Source organism: Ptiloglossa arizonensis, chromosome 10 (assembly GCF_051014685.1).
Source record: "Ptiloglossa arizonensis isolate GNS036 chromosome 10, iyPtiAriz1_principal, whole genome shotgun sequence".
In the NCBI taxonomy this organism is placed as follows: Eukaryota; Metazoa; Arthropoda; class Insecta; order Hymenoptera; family Colletidae; genus Ptiloglossa; species Ptiloglossa arizonensis.
In genome coordinates, this window is record NC_135057.1 from 7,264,948 (window position 1) to 7,286,902 (window position 21,955).

Here is a 21,955-nt window from a genome sequence, read left to right on the forward strand (position 1 = left end):
TGTCAGCTGACCCACATGTGAGCCAGGCAGGACGGTTTCGAGTTAAGAGTACGTCGAGTACGGAACGAATAACGCTTCCAAAGATTTTTTTTTTCAATTGAATATTAGCTACCAGTGCACGAGAGAGAGACTCGTGTATCCGATACGATATGGTAAGATCTTTGGATAGTGGAACGATCGTTCTTTTGATATTGTATTCTGTTTATTAGAACGGGAACCAAGAGAGTGGACGGGGTTTGGTTAAATATTGAAGAATTTTTTAGTTTAGTATTTTATATTGTAGTAGCTGGACTGGGTGAATGTACTTCTGACAGTGTTTCTTAATTTACGAGGCTCAGGTGTGTCGCGGAAGTAGTTTATTCTATTTTTGGTCATTTTCATCGAGAAAGTGAGTAACTTGTTTTTTTTTAACTTTGCTCCGTTATATTTCGTATAATTATTTCTTTGAAATGTGCATGAAAGTGTATTGTATGTATCGTGGCAATTTTAAACGTTTTTGTTTAAACGAATCTTTTAAGTTTTTTTATTATCTTTAAGGTTTAAGTTCTTTTATTATCTTTAAGATTTAAGTTCTTTTATTATCTTTAAGGTTTATGTTCTTTTATTATCTTCAAGTTCCAAGTTCTTTTATTATCTTTTTAAGTTCAAAGTGTGTTGGTAGAAAAAATTTAAGGTTTAAGTTCTTTTATTATCTTTAAGGTTTAAGTTCTTTTATTATCTTCAAGTTTCAAGTTCTTTTATTATCTTCAAGTTTCAAGTTCTTTTATTATCTTTTTAAGTTCAAAGTGTGTTGGTAGCAAAATTTAAGGTTTAAGTTCTTTTATTATCTTTAAGGTTTAAGTTCTTTTATTATCTTCAAGTTTCAAGTTCTTTTATTATCTTCAACTTTCAAGTTCTTTTATTATCTTTTTAAGTTCAAAGTGTGTTGGTAGCAAAATTTAAGGTTTAAGTTCTTTTATTATCTTTAAAGTTTAAGTTCTTTTATTATCTTCAAGTTCCAAGTTCTTTTATTATCTTTTTAAGTTCAAAGTGTGTTGGTAGCAAAATTTAAGGTTTAAGTTCTTTTATTATCTTTAAAGTTCAAGTTCTTTTATTATCTTCAAGTTTCAAGTTCTTTTATTATCTTCAAGTTCCAAGTTCTTTTATTATCTTTTTAAGTTCAAAGTGTGTCGGTAGCAAAAGTTTGGGAAACACTGTATCAGAATATTTATGGGAGGCTCTACCGTGTTTCGAAAAGATAGTGGAATATTTATTGCCACGAAAATTCCATCCTTTCCCGTTTTCAAGTACCTGGACAGTCAACGTGTTGCGGTCAACTGTCACGAGTCAACTCGAGCGAAACACAGTCGCTGGAACGATCGAGTGGAACATCGAACCGGGGGCAGACATTTTTTTTAATATATATTTTCACAATTTAAATATTTAAAAAGTGAAACGAGAGAACGTTACGCTTTTTTTTCTCTCTTTTTTTTTAATATACCGATTACTGAAAAAAAAGCTCGTCAGAGAAGCGGTTAACCACTTGCGTTGGAAATCGATCAACGCCGCCGGTCTGCGACCAACCTGTCGAATTAATTTCTCGAGCGGAATCGTATTAAAATAACTCGTTCAAAAATCATTTGTTTTTCGTGGCAGCGCAATCCAGTTGCCGTACGTCTGCTCCCGGCCATTTAATGCCAGTTTTTTGAATATCGAGGTACATCGAGTTTGAAATGTTGAATTTTATTTTTCGAATATCCAACATCGGACACGTTCGTTCGTATTTCGGGTTCGTTCTGAATTTCTTTTTCTGTCTAAAATACCGTTGTTATTATTTTTAATTCCCGATCGTCGGTATTACGAAATTCACCATTCGAAATTATACGAATAACTCGAACAAATTCGATGTGTTTCGAAAATAGTCGAAACGAATTAAAGTCGCGTTAAATGCACGTTTATTGCACCGATCGGTCAGGACATCTCTTTACGATTAGTCGTGTTAAAACGCTTTAATAATCTCGTACAACGTGATAAATTTCAAGACAGCGTGGCACGTGCAGTGTTAATGCACACTTTCCATATTCACAGTTGGATTCATTTCGTCTTCTACGTTTCGGACGTGCATATTTTACAACCCCGTGGGGGTTTTAGTTTTCCCGGTGCAGGTGCCGTGTGTCGTCAATTACCTCGCCCGATGAACTTGTAATTAAATATACCCTAGATTGGCGAGAGAAGCGTTATTGCAAAAAATAATAGACGAATTATCGAATCGTGTAGCCATTGCGAAGAAAAAGTGACAATCGATTGGCAAAAGTGTCGCAAATTTACAAAAATAGCCCGTTGAACAGGAAATTCATAAATGTTTAAACTGTTCGATATTCCGTTGTCGTGAATAATCAAAAAGATATTGGAGGATAGCACGCGTGGTAATTTCGGTTGAAATGTTCGTTCGGATGTTCGAAACGTATGGTTTGAATATTGAAAATTTCGAAATATTTCTTCCCTTCTGTGAAATTCAAATTTTTTTAAATCGTGTCACGCGATACAATGATTTCCGAGCTGTTGACTTTTCTACAGTCGCAATTTCGGTTTCGAAGATCGTTTAAAATTGTTCGTTCACGTGGACACTATCAAGTATTAGCTAAGTGTTTCTCACCTGTTGCATTTCTATGAAATTTTGTAAATTTCAATTCGTTTGAAAATCTACTTGGTGTAATCGGTCGAATAATTTTCTTCGATTTTATTAAAGTTTTTATTTGCAACTTTCGAGAAAATATTACACGTTCTGCGACGTTAGGATTTTTGCTCAGCCAAGGCTTTCGAAGTGTAACGTTTACTACAATAGGAGTCACAATTCTTTCCAGAAGTCGACTTCTTAGCTCCGTACAGTATTGTAAGGAAAAAGAAAGAGCAATTCTAGGAAGAATTGCCATTCGTATTGGGTCAGATGTGTCGGTCGATCTTAGTAATGTCTGCTACTAAGCAAAAATTCCTCTACTCTGTCAATATTCTTCTTGCTCGCGATACCGCATTCCCCTTAACCCGCGACCGATCTTTCTCTCGACAATACGTGGCATATCTATTCAGTTCTGGCACGAACAAACGACGACGTACACAGTACGTCATTCCAGCACAAGTGGTTAACCCATTGTCTGAGGATTCTTTTAATTACTACATGCGGCGGGGTTGACTGTTGAGTTTTTCTTTTTCTTTTTTTTTTTCGTATTGTCCATACATTTCCATACATTTTGACATGGAAATATCAACCTAATTATTCGAGTAGCGATAGAAACGTTGAATTCTTCCAGGCTGGTAATCCAGAAGGAAATTTTTTTTACCAAACGATTTACCCGAGAGAACTTATCAACGAAGAATGAATTATTCGTGAATTACACGCGTCGTTACTCGATGTATTCAAGTATGTTCAAGTTTCATTTATTTTTTAATCATTCTAGTCGAAAACTTCGTGGTACGTGTAATTTAAAAGTAAATTTCCTTATCGAACAAGTTACCTATACGAGAGAAACTTTTAACAATGAATTATTCCTGAACTATTCGTGTTGTTGCTCGATATATTCGAGTATAATTTATTTTCTAATTATACTCCTGAATCCCAAAAATCCCACGCGATTCTTTCAGCTCGGTAGGCATTCGAGATACGTGCAATCCAAAAGTAAATTTTCTTATCGAACGACGATTTACTTATATCAGAGAACTTTAACAAACAATGAACTGTTCGTTCTATTACTCGATACACAAGGTTGCTCAATAAGTTCTGTCGCCTTTTTCCATTGTAAAAAAAAAAAAACTATTACATTTCAACTTTGAACAACTGTAAATATACAAAGGAGTCGACAGATCTACACGAATACTTCGCACACGTTTATCGAACACTAGTATTATCTTTAGACAAATAGCTCCATTTGATACCTAATTAACACCTAATAGCTCCGTTTCTTATTGAACGACAAAATTTCTCGAACAATCTACCATTCAACAACAATTAACCCATCATACACATGGTAGTACCATCTTTAGAAAAATAACTCCATATAATATCTAATTAACACCTAATAGCTCTGTTTCTTAGCAAACAACCTACCATTCAACAACAACCAACCCATCATACACATGGTAGTACCATTTTTAGAAAAATAGCTCCATTTGATACCTAATTAACACCTAATAGCTCCGTTTCTTATCAAACGACAAAACTCATCGAACAACCTACCATTCAAACAACAACCAACCCATCATACACATAGTAGTGCAATGTTTAGAAAAATAGCTCCATTTGATACCTAATTAACACCTAATAGATCATTTCTTATCAAACGACAAAACTCATCAAACAACCTACCATTCAAACAACAACTAACCTATCAAACACATGGTTGTACCATATTTAGAAAAATAGCTCCATATAATATCTAATTAACACCTAATAGCTCCATTTCTTATCAAACGACAAAACTCATCGAACAACCTACCATTCAAACAACAACCAACCCATCATACACATGGTAGTACAATCTTTGGAAAAATAGCTCCATATAATATCTAATTAACACCTAATAGCTCCGTTTCTTATAGAACGACAAAACTCATCGAACAACCTACCATTCAAACAACAACCAACCCATCATACACATGGTAGTACAATCTTTAGAAAAATAGCTCCATTTGATACCTAATTAACACCTAATAACTCCGTTTCTTATCAAACGACAAAACTTCTCAAACAACCTACCATTTTCTAGTACAATTTATTTTTCAATTATCTTAGCTCTTTCCAGCGAAGTCTCGAAAATGTTAAATAGATTCGCGTCCCGTTGAAAAAGTTTGATCATTTGAAAGCAATGCGCAACAGATTCGCGAGAGGATTGGTCACTTTGAATTGCAAAAAACGAAAGCACCGTCGGGCCCTTCCTTTCCTCGGGGAAAAATGGCAGTCAGTTGAATTTTCAATTGGTCGCGAAGCGAGACGGTAGGGAGAATACATCGAGGTTGGGCATGAAAAATGTATAGGCGGCTATCTATCAATAGGTGGTTCGTTCGTCCTTGTTGTATCGCGCTCGCGTCGAATCTCGGAAGGAAATTACCGAGTACAATTTTTCCTCCGTTTCTCTTCGGGTAATCGAATATTCGTGGCGCTCTCTCTCTTTCTCTCTCTCTCACTTCGGGCGCTGGGATTTAATAAAAAAATTTTCGCCCAACGTGCACCCCGGCTGATGCGATTTGACTGCAATTCAACGCCGTCCTCCGGGAAATGCGGAATTTTTCACCGTGGCGACTCGGAGCGAGAGTCCTATGGCCGAGTACACGTAGGATTAGCGTCTGCGACGATTAAATTGTTTTCGTAATTCGGCAAGGTTGCGCGACGACCATTCGCTGCAAACAATTTCGTAAATAATCCGACCAATCGCGGAGTGGATGTAGATTAACCCCTTCGTGTGTATAATATCGTTTGAGAATTGTAGTAAGAGAATAGAGGCGAACGTAAGAACCTTGGGTGAATCGTGGCTAGATTTGTTCGAATATAGTTTCATAAAAGTATTTGAGAGAAACTCTAGTACAATGTTTTTTAAAAAAAAATTTAGCGTTCGTGAGGAAGGTGAGGGTTGTATATAATATCGTGTGAGAATTGTAGTAAGATAATAGAGGCAAAGAAGTGTGAATCTTGGCCAAATTCGTTTGAATATAGTTTGATAAAAGTGTTTGAGAGAAACTCTTGTATAATGTTTTCTATAAAAAAAAATTTAGCGTTTGTGAGGACAGAGAGTTGTGAGCGAAAGAAACTTTTGTACAATGTCTTTGAAAAGAAAATTTAGCGTTCACAAGAACAGAGAGAGTTGTGAATCTTGTTGTTGATACTTGTCTAAAGTTATTTCACATTGTCTAACGGTATCTTTAATTTTCTTTTTTACAGAGAAGACAATAATAACCCAAATCACGTTCTCCTCTTCACAATTATCAATCCAGTCTACCCCATCACTGTGGTAAGTGAGACTTCACGAATCTTGTGCACGATTCTCTTATGTATTTAATCGTTAAACGAGTTCTGCGGATCGCTCTTGAACGGTGCTACATTGTAACAAATTTTGTCGATTTGCTTTCGTATCGTGAAAATTAAACGGCGAGGAATATAACTGGAACGTGTGTAATTGAAAAATAACGAAACGCAACGATCAAGTTTTGCGAACGACCAGTTGAAGAAGGAGTTGAAGAAGAAACGTTTCATAGTAGCGTTGAAACGAAGAAAAGTTATTTTCAAACGCGATAATAACAAGTCGTGCATCGTTAAAGCTACTAACGATAATAAATCTTGGATGGAAAGTTGTTTTTCACTTTGTGTATTTTCCGGATGCTGCGTCTTCGAACTATCACCTGTTGGGTGAATAAAAATACAAGACGCATTGTAAGAACAACGCTTCAACAATTAGGACGAAGTGAAAATATGTTGTAAATATCTACTATAATTTTGCATCCAAGAATCGTACACTTTTTGGAAATATAGTTTAGTTTTTATTGGAGAAATTGGAGGAAATCGTAGAAACTGGAGAACAGTATTTTAACCGAGAAAAAATATCGCAGTTGCAACATTCGTGTAAATATTTCCGTAGTGAAAAATCCGCAGAACTTAGTTAACGATCTAATATTAGCACGTTGATCTTCAAGGTGATTTCTTAGAATATTCCTTCGGCAATGTAGCTTCATACTTTCGGTCCAGTTCGATCGAAAGTTTCTGCAAAGGCAACATTTATAAACATAACACAACTCTTTGATCGTAACAGAAAATAACAGAACAATTTACGTTATTGTTACGAGATGTAGAAACGAGTTTGAAAATTCTACTGTATTTTACTCAGCGATGTCTATATACAAATATAAACAATCGATGCCACAGAAATCTATATTTCGTGTATATTTCTCGTACTCGCGATGCATTTTTCACCAAACGGTCAAAGGGTTAAAAATTGACGCCGGGGTGACTGAGAAACTATCGTGAAAATATTTGAAAATCCGTTTTAAATATTTTCAAGTATTTTATTAGACACCGTGTCGACTGAAAAATATTGGGTTGTTCGGGAAAGTCATTTCATTTTTTTATGGTGAAAATGAAACACGATTTTTTTTAGAATGTATAAACATTTTATTAAATTATATATTCTCCATTTTGGAAAATGTTGGAAAACATTTCTCCATTTTTTTTGTGAAAATGAAACAATTTTTTAAGAACGTATAAACATTTTACTAAATTATATATTCTTCATTTTGGAAAACGAAATAACTTTCCGAACAACTTAATATTTATTCAACTTAAGTCCGTGAAGATGGTTCGTTGGAGAACAAACACACGATTACCTGTTTCGATAATACGACTAACTTACCAATAAATAAAAAATAAAAGCAACGCGACAGCGCAATGCACAAACAGGTAGCTGCACACCGTAACGTTTCTTACACCTACTTGAAATAACCCAGCGATAATTCCGTGTAATCTCCAATAATCCTCTATTTTCCTAAGGTAAACGATCGGTAAACACAAACGGATAACTTGGCCGCGTTATCGTACAATAAACTCGGTAATAACTTCGAAACGATTTCATCGAAGACTATAAGTGTCGATCCGAGTATCTCGTTCTTCGATCGAAGAACTAGCTTCGCGCTAGCGAGCGAAATATCGTCCGAGCGTCAAGAACACCGCGCGGAACGATCGAACGTTGTATTTCGCCCGCGTGATCTCAGCGGTGTGGATCGGGTGATTCACCGATGCATTTTCCTGAATATAAATGTTTGCGAACGTACCTAGCTATCCACCTAGCGGTAGAGGCGACGTTGCGCTCTATGCTCCGTCGAGATCCACCCACCCACGCGCGTGCGAAATCGGAACAAACAAAGGAGGGGAAGAAAAGAAGAAAAAAAAAAAGCAGCTCGAAGGCGGTTGGCAGACTCGACGAGGAGCGAGCATCGGTCGGAAAAGCAACGAACGTCTGACAATTGCATTATCGATATGGAAAACACAGACGGTAGCTAGGGAGCGAGCAAACGAACGGTCGTGAGATGGAGAGCGAGAAGGAAACACGCTCGCTAATTCGCACGAGAGAGAGAGAGAGAGAGAAGGAGCATTGAAACACGAAAGGCGGGACAAAAGTTGTTGGCGCAACGCGAGCACCATACAGGTTTCACAGGCCGTCGCACCGCATTTTATTTCTGTTTTGCGCCAATAATAGATGAGCTCTGTCGCTGTTTCTGTCCCTCGAATGCTCGATGCTTGCGCGATCTGGCATTGTTCGCGGTCCGTCCATTCGCGAGTCCCCGCATAGCTCTCCGGTCACAATGCTTATATAGCTTTTTTTTTTTCTTCTTCTTCTCCTTCTTTTTTTTTCTTCCCCCTCGTTTTTTCGTTTCGTTATCTTCGCGACAGACGCACTAATTAAAGAGCCGCCGAACCGAAGTCTTTCACCGCGCAAGGAATCGCTCGCACCCTCTTCCTCCGCCGCGAGTACTCGCGAGCTCGCGTGTCTCGTCGCTGTCTGTTTTCGTCGAGCACGCGCCTCCTTTCGTACCGGGCGTTGTTCCGTTCTCACCTCGCACGCGCGGTTTTTACACCAGCCGCGTATACGTGTCGAGACGCCGGGACATCGGCTTACCGAGGTCCGCGCCAAATATTTCGGCCGCTCAAGGTCACCCGCCCGGTACCCCCACTCCGCTTCTCGTTCGACGGTGGCGCAGCGAACTTTCTCGCGATACTCGCGTTTCTCGAGAACTGCTATCCGCGAGATTATCGCGGCCCGTTCCATTGCGTAGAATTTCTACCAAGGGGATCAAATATTGGGATATTTTCCATATCGATTCTGTGATCGATATTCCTGGAAATGTTCGATATCCTTCAATTTTTATACGATTGAATTTTCCATCGAATAATTGAAATTGGTTCCGAATCGAAATTCACTATTTTCTGAGAAATATCAAACATTCGCCGATAAGCGACGATCCTCGATGAAACGTTCGCGTCCGTCGTTACTGTTTACACGACCGTTGATTGAAATTTCCTGTAAAATTCTGACGGCAAGATTATGAATACGGTTTCGATGCCAATATCCTATCAATATTTACTCAGCGAGTAGCCCCCACCCCATCTGTCGAGAAGCTTGATTTCTTGCATTCAGTTTAACACGGTATGCAAATTATTCCAATAATTTCGCTGGATTTAGCGGCAGCGTGTGTCACGAGCCGATAAACGTCAACGGTGGCGGGAGTCATCGTAAATCGCCCCCTAATGACCGACGTGCGTCTCAAATTTCTTGCAATTTGCTTTATTTCGTCGCTAGTCGGACGTATCAACGAACAGCCGCGCACTCCGCGAAAGAAACATATACACGAAAAGTCAAAAGCGCGTCGTGTAACACTCGCTCGATTTATCATCTCAGCGCGAGGAATTTATTGGAACTGTGCGTAACGCGGGGCGGACGGTCGCATTAAGTCTGCTGCACGCTTGAGCGCGCGTCTGCCTTCGGCCCGTATGCGCGCCCGCTTCCTGGACGAGGCAATTTCTCAGACACCGCGCGTTGTCTCGCAAGGTATTTTCAGCGCAATTAGGACGAATCGGCCGATACATCATCGCATTACTCGGAATTTATCGAAACGGTGGGAGTCCGGTCGGGCGTGTTATGCCGGATGTACACCGCACGAGCGATGTGCGCGTTTACACGGAATTTTTTTTAACTCGCGCGATGACCTTCCGTTGGAAGTCTCGAGATTTTTTAGAGCTCGTGGAACGAGCTTTTAGAGCTTCTGAGCGTTTAGAGCTCGCGAAAAGAGCTTTCAGAGCTTCAAAGCGTTTAGAGCTCGCTAAACCAGCTTTTGGAGCTTTGGACTGTTTAGAGCTCGCACGAGGAGTGTCTGTTATAGATCTCGGGTTCTTTGGAGCTCGTGCAACGAGCTTCTAGAGCTCTGAACTTTTTAGAGTATACGCGAGGAACTCTTAGAGTTCGCGCGATGAGCTTCCATTATAAATGGAACTTTCTAGAACTCGCACAATGAGCTTCTAGAGCTCTGGATTGTGTAGAGTATACGCGAGAAGCTCTTAGAGTTCGCGCAAGAAGTTCTTAGGGTTCGGTAGATGAGCTTCTTCTACTATAGATCTCGGAACTTTCTAGAACTCGTACAATGAGCTTCTACTATAGATCTTGGAACGTTTTAGAGCTCGTGCAACGAGCTTGTATCGTAAGTCCGCTGATTTGTTAGCGCTTACACGTCAAACTTCTATTAAAAACTTCGAGAGTTTTTGGAGTTCGCTTCTGGAGTAAGCTTCTGGAACTCCACACTTTTTAGAGTACACGCGACGAGCTTCTAGAGCTTGAACTTCGTAGAGTTTCTGCTACATAATTCTATGTCTCAGGATTTTTTAAAGTTAACGCGACGAGCTTCTAGAGCGCGGAACTGTTTATAGCTCTAGAAGCTTCTAGAGCGCGGAACTCTTTGAAGTTCTACGCCCTTCTAGAGCGCGGAACTCTTTGAAGCTCTACACTCTTCTAGAGCGCGGAATTTTTTGGAGCTTTACAAGCTTCTAGAGCGCGGAATTCTTTAGAGTTTTACAAGCTTTTAGAACGCGGAACTCTTTGAAGTTCTACGCTCTTCTAGAGCGCGGAACTCTTTGGAGCTCTACGAGCTTCTAGAGTTCGGAGCTGTTTGAAGCTCTAGAAGATTCTAGAGCGTGGAATTCTTTGGAGCTCTACAAGCTTCTAGAGCGCGGAGCTCTTTGAAACTCTTTGAAGCTTCAGAAGCTTCTAGAGCTCGGAGCTGTTTAAAACTCTAGAAGCTTCTAGAGCGTGGAACTCTTTGGAGCTCTACAAGCTTCTAGAGCGCCCAACTCTTTAAAGCTCTAGAAGCTTCTACAACGCAAAATTCTTTAAAGCTCTACGCGTTTCCATAGCGCGGAACTTCTTCAAACTCTTTCGAACGGAGTTTCTAAAGCGCGGGATTATTTTAGAGCTCGCGCGACAAATTCGCTAGAAATTTTTAGCGGATAAGTCGGCACGTTAGTTTCTCCAAAGAACCCGCGACACCATCGATCACGCACTATCGGTGCACGTGACTCGCGTGTCGAACACGCGTTCAAACGGACACCGACTTTTACACGTCGTTAATGGTTAGTTACGCAGGTTGTTCTAGAAATCAGAGATCGAACTTTCGTGTATCCGGAATATTCGTTCTACCGGCACGAATGATTGAACGTCCCAGACGGTTGTGTATTCGGAAAACACTCAATTTCGAAGCTGGGAACGGCTTAACGAACGTTATCTTAACCCGTCCCGACTAAAATACGGACTGATAATTTACGCGTTTACTTGGGCGTATGGATTCACCGGTACAGTCCGGAGCAAATATATCGTTTTGGCGTTATAGATACGTGAAACGCGCTCCCGCTTGGTAGGCGGTCCTTCTGCATTCGTGATGCACAACACAGATGCACTCTGGCACATTTCACCTATTGCATTATATCTGCGTATTGTATATTTCACGAGTGTACACGATGCAGCGTCAAACCGATCTCGATTGGTGGAAATCTGGTTAATACGCACTGTTTACTCGAGAAGAAATCCTTTTTTAGATTATCTTCTTTTTTATAAACAATAGAAAAGAAATTTTCATTTTTAATCTCTTCGATTTGGAATTTTTTTCTCGAGTTATTCGGAGTTCGGTAAACGTACCGGAGTCGAAAAATTGTAATAATTATTGGAACTTTAATAATTATCACGAATAATACGATACAGTTATATGTATTTATTCTTAGCGTAAAAATTCACTTAGGTGCAAACTAGGTGCACTAATACGTTTTAGGTAACGAACGAAAGTTTCTAGCCACGGAAGGAACGAATACGATTTTTTTATACAACACGCAACGCGTTTCGCAATAAAAGTATTATTTCAAAGGCACGCGGTTGCGACATTTCTCTCACGGTTTTGCTACGTTGCACCGGTATCGAACTATTTGCAATATTCGACAGATGTCGCTAATCGTCACGAGACACTCTCGAAAAAAGATCGATCGCTGTTTCCTCCGATACTTATCTCGCGCGATTAATTATATCGCTACAAAAATAATAATTTCAAAGTTCCAATTTCAAACGAATCGAACGAGCAGTTTTGGAAAAATTTTATTATTTTGACAATATCAATTTTCTAAGAAAAAAAAACTCACTCCTAATGTATAAATTGGAGCTTTCCACAAAACTATTTCGTACCTCGTTTCAGTGTTTCGAAACAATACCCTCAAACCTTATAAATTACAAGAAAATGCAAACAATCGAATATTTAGAGTCCTTCGAAATTTATTATTTTGACAATACCTATTTTCTAAAAAAGAAAAAAAAAAATAAATAAAAAACTCGCTCGTAATGTATAAATTGGAACTTTCCACAAAACTATTTCGAATCTCGTTTCAGTGTTTCGAAACAATACCCTCAAATCTTATAAATGACAAGAAAATGCAAACAATTGAATATTTACAGTCCTTCGAAATCGAAGAAGAGATTTGTTCCACTTGTGAGACGAGTGGATTAAAATTTGGTCATTCTGTGGACACCCTGTATTACGCACGAGTGGTCTCTCGGCGTTACGTCGGCCAGGTCGAAGAGCCCTGTCGGAAACTCTACGTAGCCATGAATTTTCGCGTGCTTTAATTCCAACGATAATTCATCCACCGGGTCCCCGTTAGAGTCAGCGGATTAAGATTAACACCTTCGCTGCCATGCGAGCCCCACCGTCGAGTCCCGTGTTTCTGTCCGCGGTGTGCTTTTATTTCAAATACCCGAACTATATTACACCGGGCCCGCGATAGCTGTTATTTTAGTATGGCGGCGGTTCGTCGAATTTATACGACGGCTGTTTGCCGTTCGCGCGTCACCGATAGCTCACACCAACGATCTACCCCAATGAAAATATTTTAATTGGCCACGCCGCGAACGTACGCCCGACTAAATATGCATTAGTCGAAGATAGTCCCGTTGAAGTGGCAAAACGGCAGGTTTGGAACGCTCCCTGTACGTTCGAGCGATTTGCAACTCCGAAATCTATTTAGGGTGCTTAAATCAGTACAGTGGCACGATGCGTGCGTCGATCGTGAACAGAGAGGTTAGAAAAATAAGCCGAATCTTATGCGCGAGGAGTGGGGGAGTATCGCGCGGTAGAGTGGGAGAAGTAACGGGTGTAATTACTGTATTTGTACGGTAGGTATAAGGTATGATGGTGTAGTTAACTGCGATACATTGGTTTGTCAAGTGTACGGTACAACGATACACTTGACAATGCGATAAAATAGGAAAATGAGCTGAAGTCAGTGCACGAGAAATGGGGGAAGACCTATTATGTTGTAGGGATATTTTTTTATTTTGTAACTGGTATAGTAATAAATAGGCACACTCGTTACTGTTTTGGTTAATTTGAAAGTTTCTCCACTTTACGCAGAAGGTCCCAAAGGTGCTCTAAACCTTGCACCAAGGTTAGTAAATATTACTTAACTACCGTTGAACTACCTACTTAAATACTAATTGTAAGTAGGTATACCGTTTTATATTATACTTGGTATAGCACTACAATAGGCACAGTCGTTACTTTTCTGGTTACGTTGGTAATTTGAAAGTTTCTCCATTTTATGTAAAAGGTTGCAAAGGTGCTCCAAATTTGACATCTGGTATACTAATATATTCTAGGTATTCCACTACCTAGTACTTGTACCACTACCTAGTACTTGTACCACTACCTGGTACTTGTACCATTTATACCTGGTACACCACTACAATAGGCACACTCGTTACTTTTCTGGTTACCTTGGTAATTTGAAAGTTTCTCCACTTTACGTAGAAGGTTGCAAAGGTGCTCCAAATTTAACACCTGGTATACTAATATATTGTAGGTATACCACTACCACCTGGTACTTGCATCACTTATACCTGGTACACCATTACAATAGGCACACTAGTTACTTTTCTGGTTACGTTGGTAATTTGAAAGTTTCTCCACTGTATGAAGAAGGTTGCAAAGATGCTCTAAATCTTACACCTGGTGTACTAACGTAGGTACATCGTTATATCTTATACCTGGTACACCACTACAATAGGCACAGTCGTTACTTTCTGGTTACGTTGGTAATTTGAAAGTTTCTTCACTTTATGTAGAAAGTTGCAAAGGTGCTCCAAATTTGACATCTGGTATACTAATATATTCTAGGTATACCACTACCTAGTACTTGTACCACTACCTGGTACTTGTACCATTTATACCTGGTACACCATTGTAATAGGCACACTTGTTACTTTTCTGGTTACGTTGGTAATTTGAAAGTTTCTCCACTGTATGAAGAAGGTTGCAAAGGTGCTCCAAATTTTACACCTGGTATACTAATATATTGTAGGTATACCACTACCTGGTACTTGTATCACTTATACCTAGTACACCATTACAATAGGCAAACTCGTTACTTTTCTGGTTACGTTGGTAATTTGAAAGTTTCTCCACTGTATGAAGAAGGTTGCAAAGATGCTCTAAATCTTACACCTGGTGTACTAACGTAGGTACATCGTTATATCTTATACCTGGTACACCACTACAATAGGCACAGTCGTTACTTTTCTGGTTACGTTGGTAATTTGAAAGTTTCTCCACTGTGTGAAGAAGGTTGCAAAGGTGCTCCAAATTTTACACCTGGTATACTAATATATTCTAGGTACACCACTACCTAGTACTTATACCACTACCTAGTACTTGTACCACTACCTGGTACTTGTACCATTTATACCTGGTACACCATTGTAATAGGCACACTCGTTACTCTTCTGGTTACGTTGGTAATTTGAAAGTTTCTCCACTGTATGAAGAAGGTTGCAAAGGTGCTCCAAATTTTACACCTGGTATACTAATATATTCTAGGTATACCACTACCTAGTACTTGTACCACTACCTGGTACTTGTACCATTTATACCTGGTACACAACTACAATAGGCACACTCGTTACTTTCCTGGTTACGTTGGTAATTTGAAAGTTTCTCCACTGTACGTAGAAGGTTGCAAAGGTGCTCCAAATTTTACACCTGACGTAGTCGGTCGGTTTGGTCAATTCCTTCCCGACTTTCCCATCGAGTTCGTCGATTCCTAAACACCGGGCGTAGAAAGTCACCGATGACAGTGATCAGTTTTCAATCAACGAAATACAAGCGCGTCCCGGAGAAAACACGATCCTAGCTCGAGCACCGTACCGCGTAGAATCGTTCGGATCACGAACGATTGGTGCGGTCCGTTTCGAATCGAACGTTATCCGTTCGAGGGATCTTGTCTTTCGAAAGTTTAACGAGCCTAACGACCGTCTCACGTCCGTTCTGGCAATAACGCGAGCACGGTAATCGTTGCTCCGCGTGTTAAAAGTCCATTTAACGTGGTCTCTCTGTCCACGGGCCGGCGAGATACTTATACATACATACATACACACACGTATACACAAGTTTTCTCGGGTGTCGCTCGTTCGTAATGTATTTCGCGATATCAAGTGGCGTTTAAGGCGTATTAAACGAATCGTTAAACTCGTTGAACGGGCGCGTACAGTTTACCCGTTTCGGGGCGTAATTTGTGGCACGAAATGAAGTTCCACAAGCGGAACCGGAGGCCCGGGCGTATCCGCGGCGGTAAGCTCGACTTCGTTGCGGAGTGACACGACCCTAGAATTATATACCCGTACGCGGTACCAGAAACGTTCTACGTGGTTTTCGTATACGACGTATAAACCGGCTGACGTATTTAATGCCCACGACCTACTTCTGCCGCCTCCCCGGAGAGAAAGGTTGTCTCTCAGATTGCCATTTCTTATGCATTCAACGGCGATCCCTAACTAACGCGTACGGGACTTCCAAGGTGAGGACAAATCCGTGGAGCATCAGAGAGTCGCTCTCTATACATTCGCGTTGTTGTTTCCGGTTTGGTCCGATGGGAGCGAGCAACCAGCCACTCGCTTCCAATTCGCGACTACGAATGCAAAAGTGACCGAATTTCTGCAACAAGGAATCGCAAGAAAATTTTTTCGCTCGTCTATCGATCCCTCGATGTGCGTTTCGATACACGAGGTAGAGGAAACTATGGTGGTTTGAACGTTTGATGATTTTTTGCCGCGTGGAAAATTGGAACTGCGCGAGAATCGTTCCAAAAGTAATTTCGTACTTTCTCGGGCGGAATGTTACATTTTTTATTACTCGAGGTGTCTACTCTTTAGGGGGTACTTGGGAATTTTTTTTAAACTGGTATTTTAAGTTTAAGTTTCTAGGGATTTTTAACACTGTGATCTTTCGAAATTGATACGGGCTGTTATCGAATTGTCATCGACTGTCTAATTTAAATGGTAGGTTTAAATCTTTTTTTTTTTGGTGAGAGATTTTTTTTTTTTGGTGAGAATATTTGTCCATGGATGTATCGTTTAGAAAGCTTGTAGATTCAGTGTGATCGAAGGTAGAACGCCAGAGACAGATTTTATCTTCGTTTTTGTGAGAAATATCGAGATTTGTTTTGCTTTGCAATGAATTTGTTCTGCTTTGTAATGATTTGGTTTTCGAAATTCTGCTCCCAACTTGAAATAAACTTCACGCGAGTGTAGACGGAAAAATTCGCAAGAAAATCGAGCCGTTTCAACGATATTTTATATTCACCGTCCGTGAAAACGTAGACGACGATTATGTAATGCGAGACTCGTCAGCTGTTGCTCCGTTTCGCTCGCACTCGTTGTATCGCGTTAACCGTTCTCGTCGACGTTCGGCCTCTTCGCGAGATAAAGATTGCTTTCAAGCGAACTCGCTTTTATCTCTTGAAAGCGGGAATTACCGTACCGCGATACCGGTCGCGGAAGTGTTGCGTGTCACAGATTCAACGCCCCTTTTCCTCGTAAGAAAAACTTGGTTAACACCGTGTTGATCTCGATGGTTCGCGTTACGTCGAAGCACAGCCACTCCACGGTCCCGATAAAGTCAGTCGGATAAAATTTGAACGAGGCTCGTTCGACCGTGACGACGCTCCAGGGCCGAGACTGTTGGAATAATTTAATCTTCGAATCGTACGTGTAGACTGTAGATACTCTAATTCAAGCAACAAAGTGTTCGTTCATTTGTATCGAGATTAACGCGTCGCGATTCGAACACTACGAGTATTCGGTGATTAGTTGGTGAGTGTACGAAATATTCGAATACTCGAGTGTGTGTTATTCGAATGAGAAAGTATTTGTTATTCGAATACTCGAGAATTCGTTATTCGAATGAGAAAGTATTTGTTATTCGAATGAAAAAGTATTTGTTATTCGTATACTCAAGAATTCGTTATTCGAATGAGAAAGTATTCGTTATTCGAATACTCAAACACTGATTATTCGAATACTCAGGTATTCGTCATTTAAATACTCAAATCTTCGTTATTCGAATACTCAGGTATTCGTCATTTAAATACTCAAATCTTCGTTATTCGAATACTCAGGTATTCGTCATTTAAATACTCAAATATTCGTCATTTAAATACTCAAATATTCCTTATTCAAATACTCAAATATTCGTAATTTAAATACTCAAATATTCGTTATTCAAATACTCAAATCTTCGTTATTCGAATATTCAACTATTCGTTATTCAAACACTTAAATACTTGTTATTCGAATACTCAAATATTCGTTACTCGAATACTCAAATACTTGTTATTCGAATACTCAACTATTCGTTACTCGAATACTCAAAATTCGTTACTCGAATACTCAAGTAATCATTATTCAAACGAGAAAGTATTCGTAAAGAGAGTGTTCCGAAATTCAATCCCATACTTCACTCGTCGTCATCTTGACACTATATGACACAGTCGTTTGTTATCTTACAGTTTTAAAGCAAATACACATGAGATTTGTCACGGTGCGTTACACAATTCATTTATCATATTTACCGTAAAAATCGGAAAAAGTTCCGTCCCATAAAAACTGGTGTAAAATTTATAAAATAATCCACGTATTTCGCAAGTCCAATCAAAATAATGAAAACCAAATTGAACAACAAAATTTGTATCGAGTGTTCGCTACTGCATCGAAATCTTTTTCGAAAATTAGTAATTATTGTCGCACATCGTTCCACCGTAATTTCATCTCTTGTACATTTCGCAAAGCCAATTTCTGCTCGTTCGTCGACTTCTACCGTATGAAGGAAGATAATTAACAAAATGGAGAACTCCCCAGCCCTCCGCGCCAAAGAACCAACTACAATGTACAATCTCCTCTAGAATTTACGCATATCACGAATTTCTACGTGTCGTTGTGTATCTTTTACCTCTCGAACAAGTTTAAGAAAAAACTAATAAAAAAAAAAGATACAAAAATGAAACCGTTGTCATTCGAAACAATCGTGATCGTTATCGCGGTGATTCTAGGTCGGTGTTTCTCAGCGAAAATCGCGTACAACCGAATCCGTGTATTTCCAGGGATAATTGTGCTTAAAAACCGCGCAATTCGATGGACAATCCTACTCGAAAACCGCGTAATTCGCGGGACAACGTACTCGAGCAGCGTGGAATACGATTCGAGTACCGTGTATTCGAATTATATTTACCGAATATTCGTATCATCGAGGCGGAAGCGTGTTTCGCTCGAACTTCTATTCACGTCCAATGAAAATCGTTGGGAACTCGGCACGGTGGGATTAAATAGCACGCCCTCTTCGCTCTTGGTGGTATTTCAGAGCTGTTAAAAATTTCTGCGGATATTGCGATACGGCTGTCGCATTGTTGTTGCATCGAGTTACATTTACGCTCGCTCTTAAAACGTCCAGCCATTCGGGGCTCGATATTTTCCCAGCTCTCTATAGGACAAATAATACCCTTTCCAGTTTATAATTCCGCATTGTTTCATCCCCGTGGTTAGAACCCGGCCCGGGTTGAAAAAAGAGTAATTTCCTACGCCGCGCGAAGTGAAAGAGAAACGATTAAAGTGTTTTCTTTCATTTTTTTTTTTTTTATATTTTTGCTTACGTTCCTCTGGAAGATTCTGCTCTGTTCTTCGGGGCGGAAGTGGTTCCGTTGAAACGCAACGATGGTCAGAGGATTGTTCTTTATGTGATTTTAATCCGTTTCGATCGAAAGACTCTCGGTCGCCATATGTTTGGAGAATTGCAAAACTTCCCGAACGAATGTTGTGTCTTGAAGAATGTGAGAATGTACGAAATGTAGGAGTGGAAATGTTACATTATGTACGTGATTTCGTTTCGAGAAGTATCGTCGATTAGTTCTTCGTTATAGAGGAATATTTGAGGGCAATGGGTTAGTTAAGTTTATTTGTTCTGTGGGGCCATTTGTTCGTTCGAATCGCGAATTATCAAAGGTTTAGACCATTGAAATATCCAATGGAAGAGAGATTATAGAAATTTCGAAATTATTCTTCTTTGGATTCGTAGACACATCGTTTCGAATCTATACTTTTCCACAGATTGAAGAATTAATCGTTATTAACACTAGAACTAGTAAAGGGGTAAATTTGACCTGTTTCGAACTTCTTTTTGAAATTAATTAATGAACGATGTCTTTGTCTACAACATTTTTGCCACAAACCGAACAATCGATAGCTATTAACACTAGGACTACCAAAGGGGTAAATTTAACCTGTTTCGAACTTCTTTTTGAAATTAATTAATGAACGGTGTCTTTGTCTACAACATTTTTGCCACAGACCCAACAATCGATAGCTATTAACACTAGAACTACCAAAGGGGTAAATTTAACCTGTTCCAAACTTCTTTCTGAAATTACTTAATTATTAAAGGTGTCTTTGCGTACAATATCCGTGGACAATTATACAAACGGATAACTAATGGTACTCGTAAATTAATTTTCCCTTTCTCCGTCCAAGTTTCAAGATACCTATGTGATTTTACATAGAGTCAGTATTTTTAAACATTTATCAGCGATTCGCATTTTTCTACGAACAAAATTTCAGATTTCGCTCCATTTTACGTCGAGAAATTAATTTCGAGTGAATATTAAAATAAATCGATCGATTTGAAGTATAATTAACTTTGATAGAAACGTTTGAAATAACTGAAGTTTGATCGATACAAAATTGACAAGTTTCGAACAACAACCGTTGTTCTTAGATTCTTTCTGTTACGTTCTTAGATTCTTAGAATCTTAGATATCTTTCTGTTACACTTTATACAGTAGGTGAGTGACCAAAGGGCGCACCAATCAGCGATTAGTGACCCTTTTTACCTGCTGGTCACATCGACCACGTGTTCTCTTACTCCATTGTTTCGAGTATTCTTAAAATTCGATTAAATAGCACCATCGAAGCTGCTAACGCAAATTGTCCTTTTCTTCTCGTACGTTTCGTTGTTCCTATGGATTTTGTGTCGTTACCTCGTCTCAAGTTGCACCTCTCGTATCCTCTTGGTCCATGGTTCGAGTATTCAGTGCAAAGTTGTTCCTTAGCACGAGTAAAACGAAAAGTTTACTCGCTTCTTTGTAGCCGTAAACGCTATATTTAGCTACCGTTTTCGTCTTAAGGATGCAATAAAAATTAACTTCGCAGAGTTTCACTTTACGCTCGCTGTCCAGCGTGACTTGGACATTTTTATATATAGAGACGAAATAGTTACCATATTCTATTGTTTCAAAGCGTTCAAAATAAAAATTTTAACGGTGAAACCTTGATAAAACTTCTCCTGACTTTTCATTTATATATTTAATAGATTCAAAGATACGCATAATTGTTTCGTTCTAGCCTAGAATTTGTTTACTTTGATCTAGAAGAAACAATCAAACGAAGTGTTTTTTACAATTGAATTATACTAAATTAAATTCAATAAATGTTAAATCAATGATAATCCACTGTTCTGGAATTTTTCTGGATAGAGAATTTCTCTTTTATTATAATAAATTCGAGGTTCTATAACTGTCGTAAAATACTTCATCTTAATCACGATTATCGAAACCATTAATCTCCACTTTTTTTTCTATCGTCGATCTCCTGTTTCGTAAACAACACCATTTTTCATCGAGGCAAGAAATTCGCGCGAATTTATGTTCTCGGGGGAAAAATCGCGCGAATGTACCACGCGGGAAACAATAGACGATACTCGAACGATTATTTCGATAAGAATTTACAGAAAGTTTCTCCGCAATTCCGATACGACACTCGTTACATTGTTGTCTCTTTGAAGTCTCGATGATACTCGATGTTCAAATCGTATCGATACTACAAGAGGTGTCGAGTACGTTTCACCAATACCAACAACAATTTCGATGCCTGTTTGATACCTCGATGCAATGTTTAAGAATAATTGTATCGAAGGTCATTGCTCGCTATTGTCAATGGTCATCGATTAACTCTTCGAGGCACAGTCAGTTGCCAAACGCTTGGAACGATTAAAATTAAAATTAAAATTAAAAAAATTGATCAATCACATACTTAATCACAAGATAGAATATTAACAGTTTCGCCAAGCTACTCGTACGAAGTTATTTAGGCTACTAAATGTAACGTTTCTTAAACCACTATGCCCCAAAAGAATCAAACTCCTCGAACGAGTACTTTAACAAAACTGGTAAAACCGACTGTGAAATTCTCACTCACGAACGACTCGACTCGTAGAAAATGCAATTCGATCGTTGCAATTTCCAAGGCGTCCAGCTTTTCAACAGAGCTCGCGAAATAATTGAATATCCCCGCTCAAATCTGTGTACATGGGGACAAGAGAGATAAAAAAAAAGAAAAATTCCACCTATAGGAACAAAGAACACGAAAGTTTCGGTTTCTGAATTAAACATGGTTCTTTCGTTCACCGTAGCCCCGTTCTTCGCCAATGTAAATTTCGTACGTAGTCTCGGCGAGTTTCCACCGTAGTTTCTTTTTTTCCCGCTTGTTATAATCGTGGCCAATTGTCGGTCGTTCGGGCGGGTGGTTCCGCGAGGTAGTTG

The 21,955-nt window shown here is 39.3% G+C and overlaps 1 protein-coding gene across 2 annotated transcripts in view; it reads left to right on the forward strand.

Moving 5' to 3' along the window:
- Window positions 1–21,955, forward strand: part of Sm (heterogeneous nuclear ribonucleoprotein L) — a 336,552-nt gene that overhangs the window by 46,861 nt on the left and 267,736 nt on the right. For both annotated transcript variants that reach the window (XM_076322115.1, XM_076322116.1), the window contains exon 3: window positions 5,909–5,978. In XM_076322115.1, coding sequence (XP_076178230.1) covers window positions 5,909–5,978 — 70 coding nt within the window. The remainder of the gene's footprint in view (window positions 1–5,908; window positions 5,979–21,955) is intronic.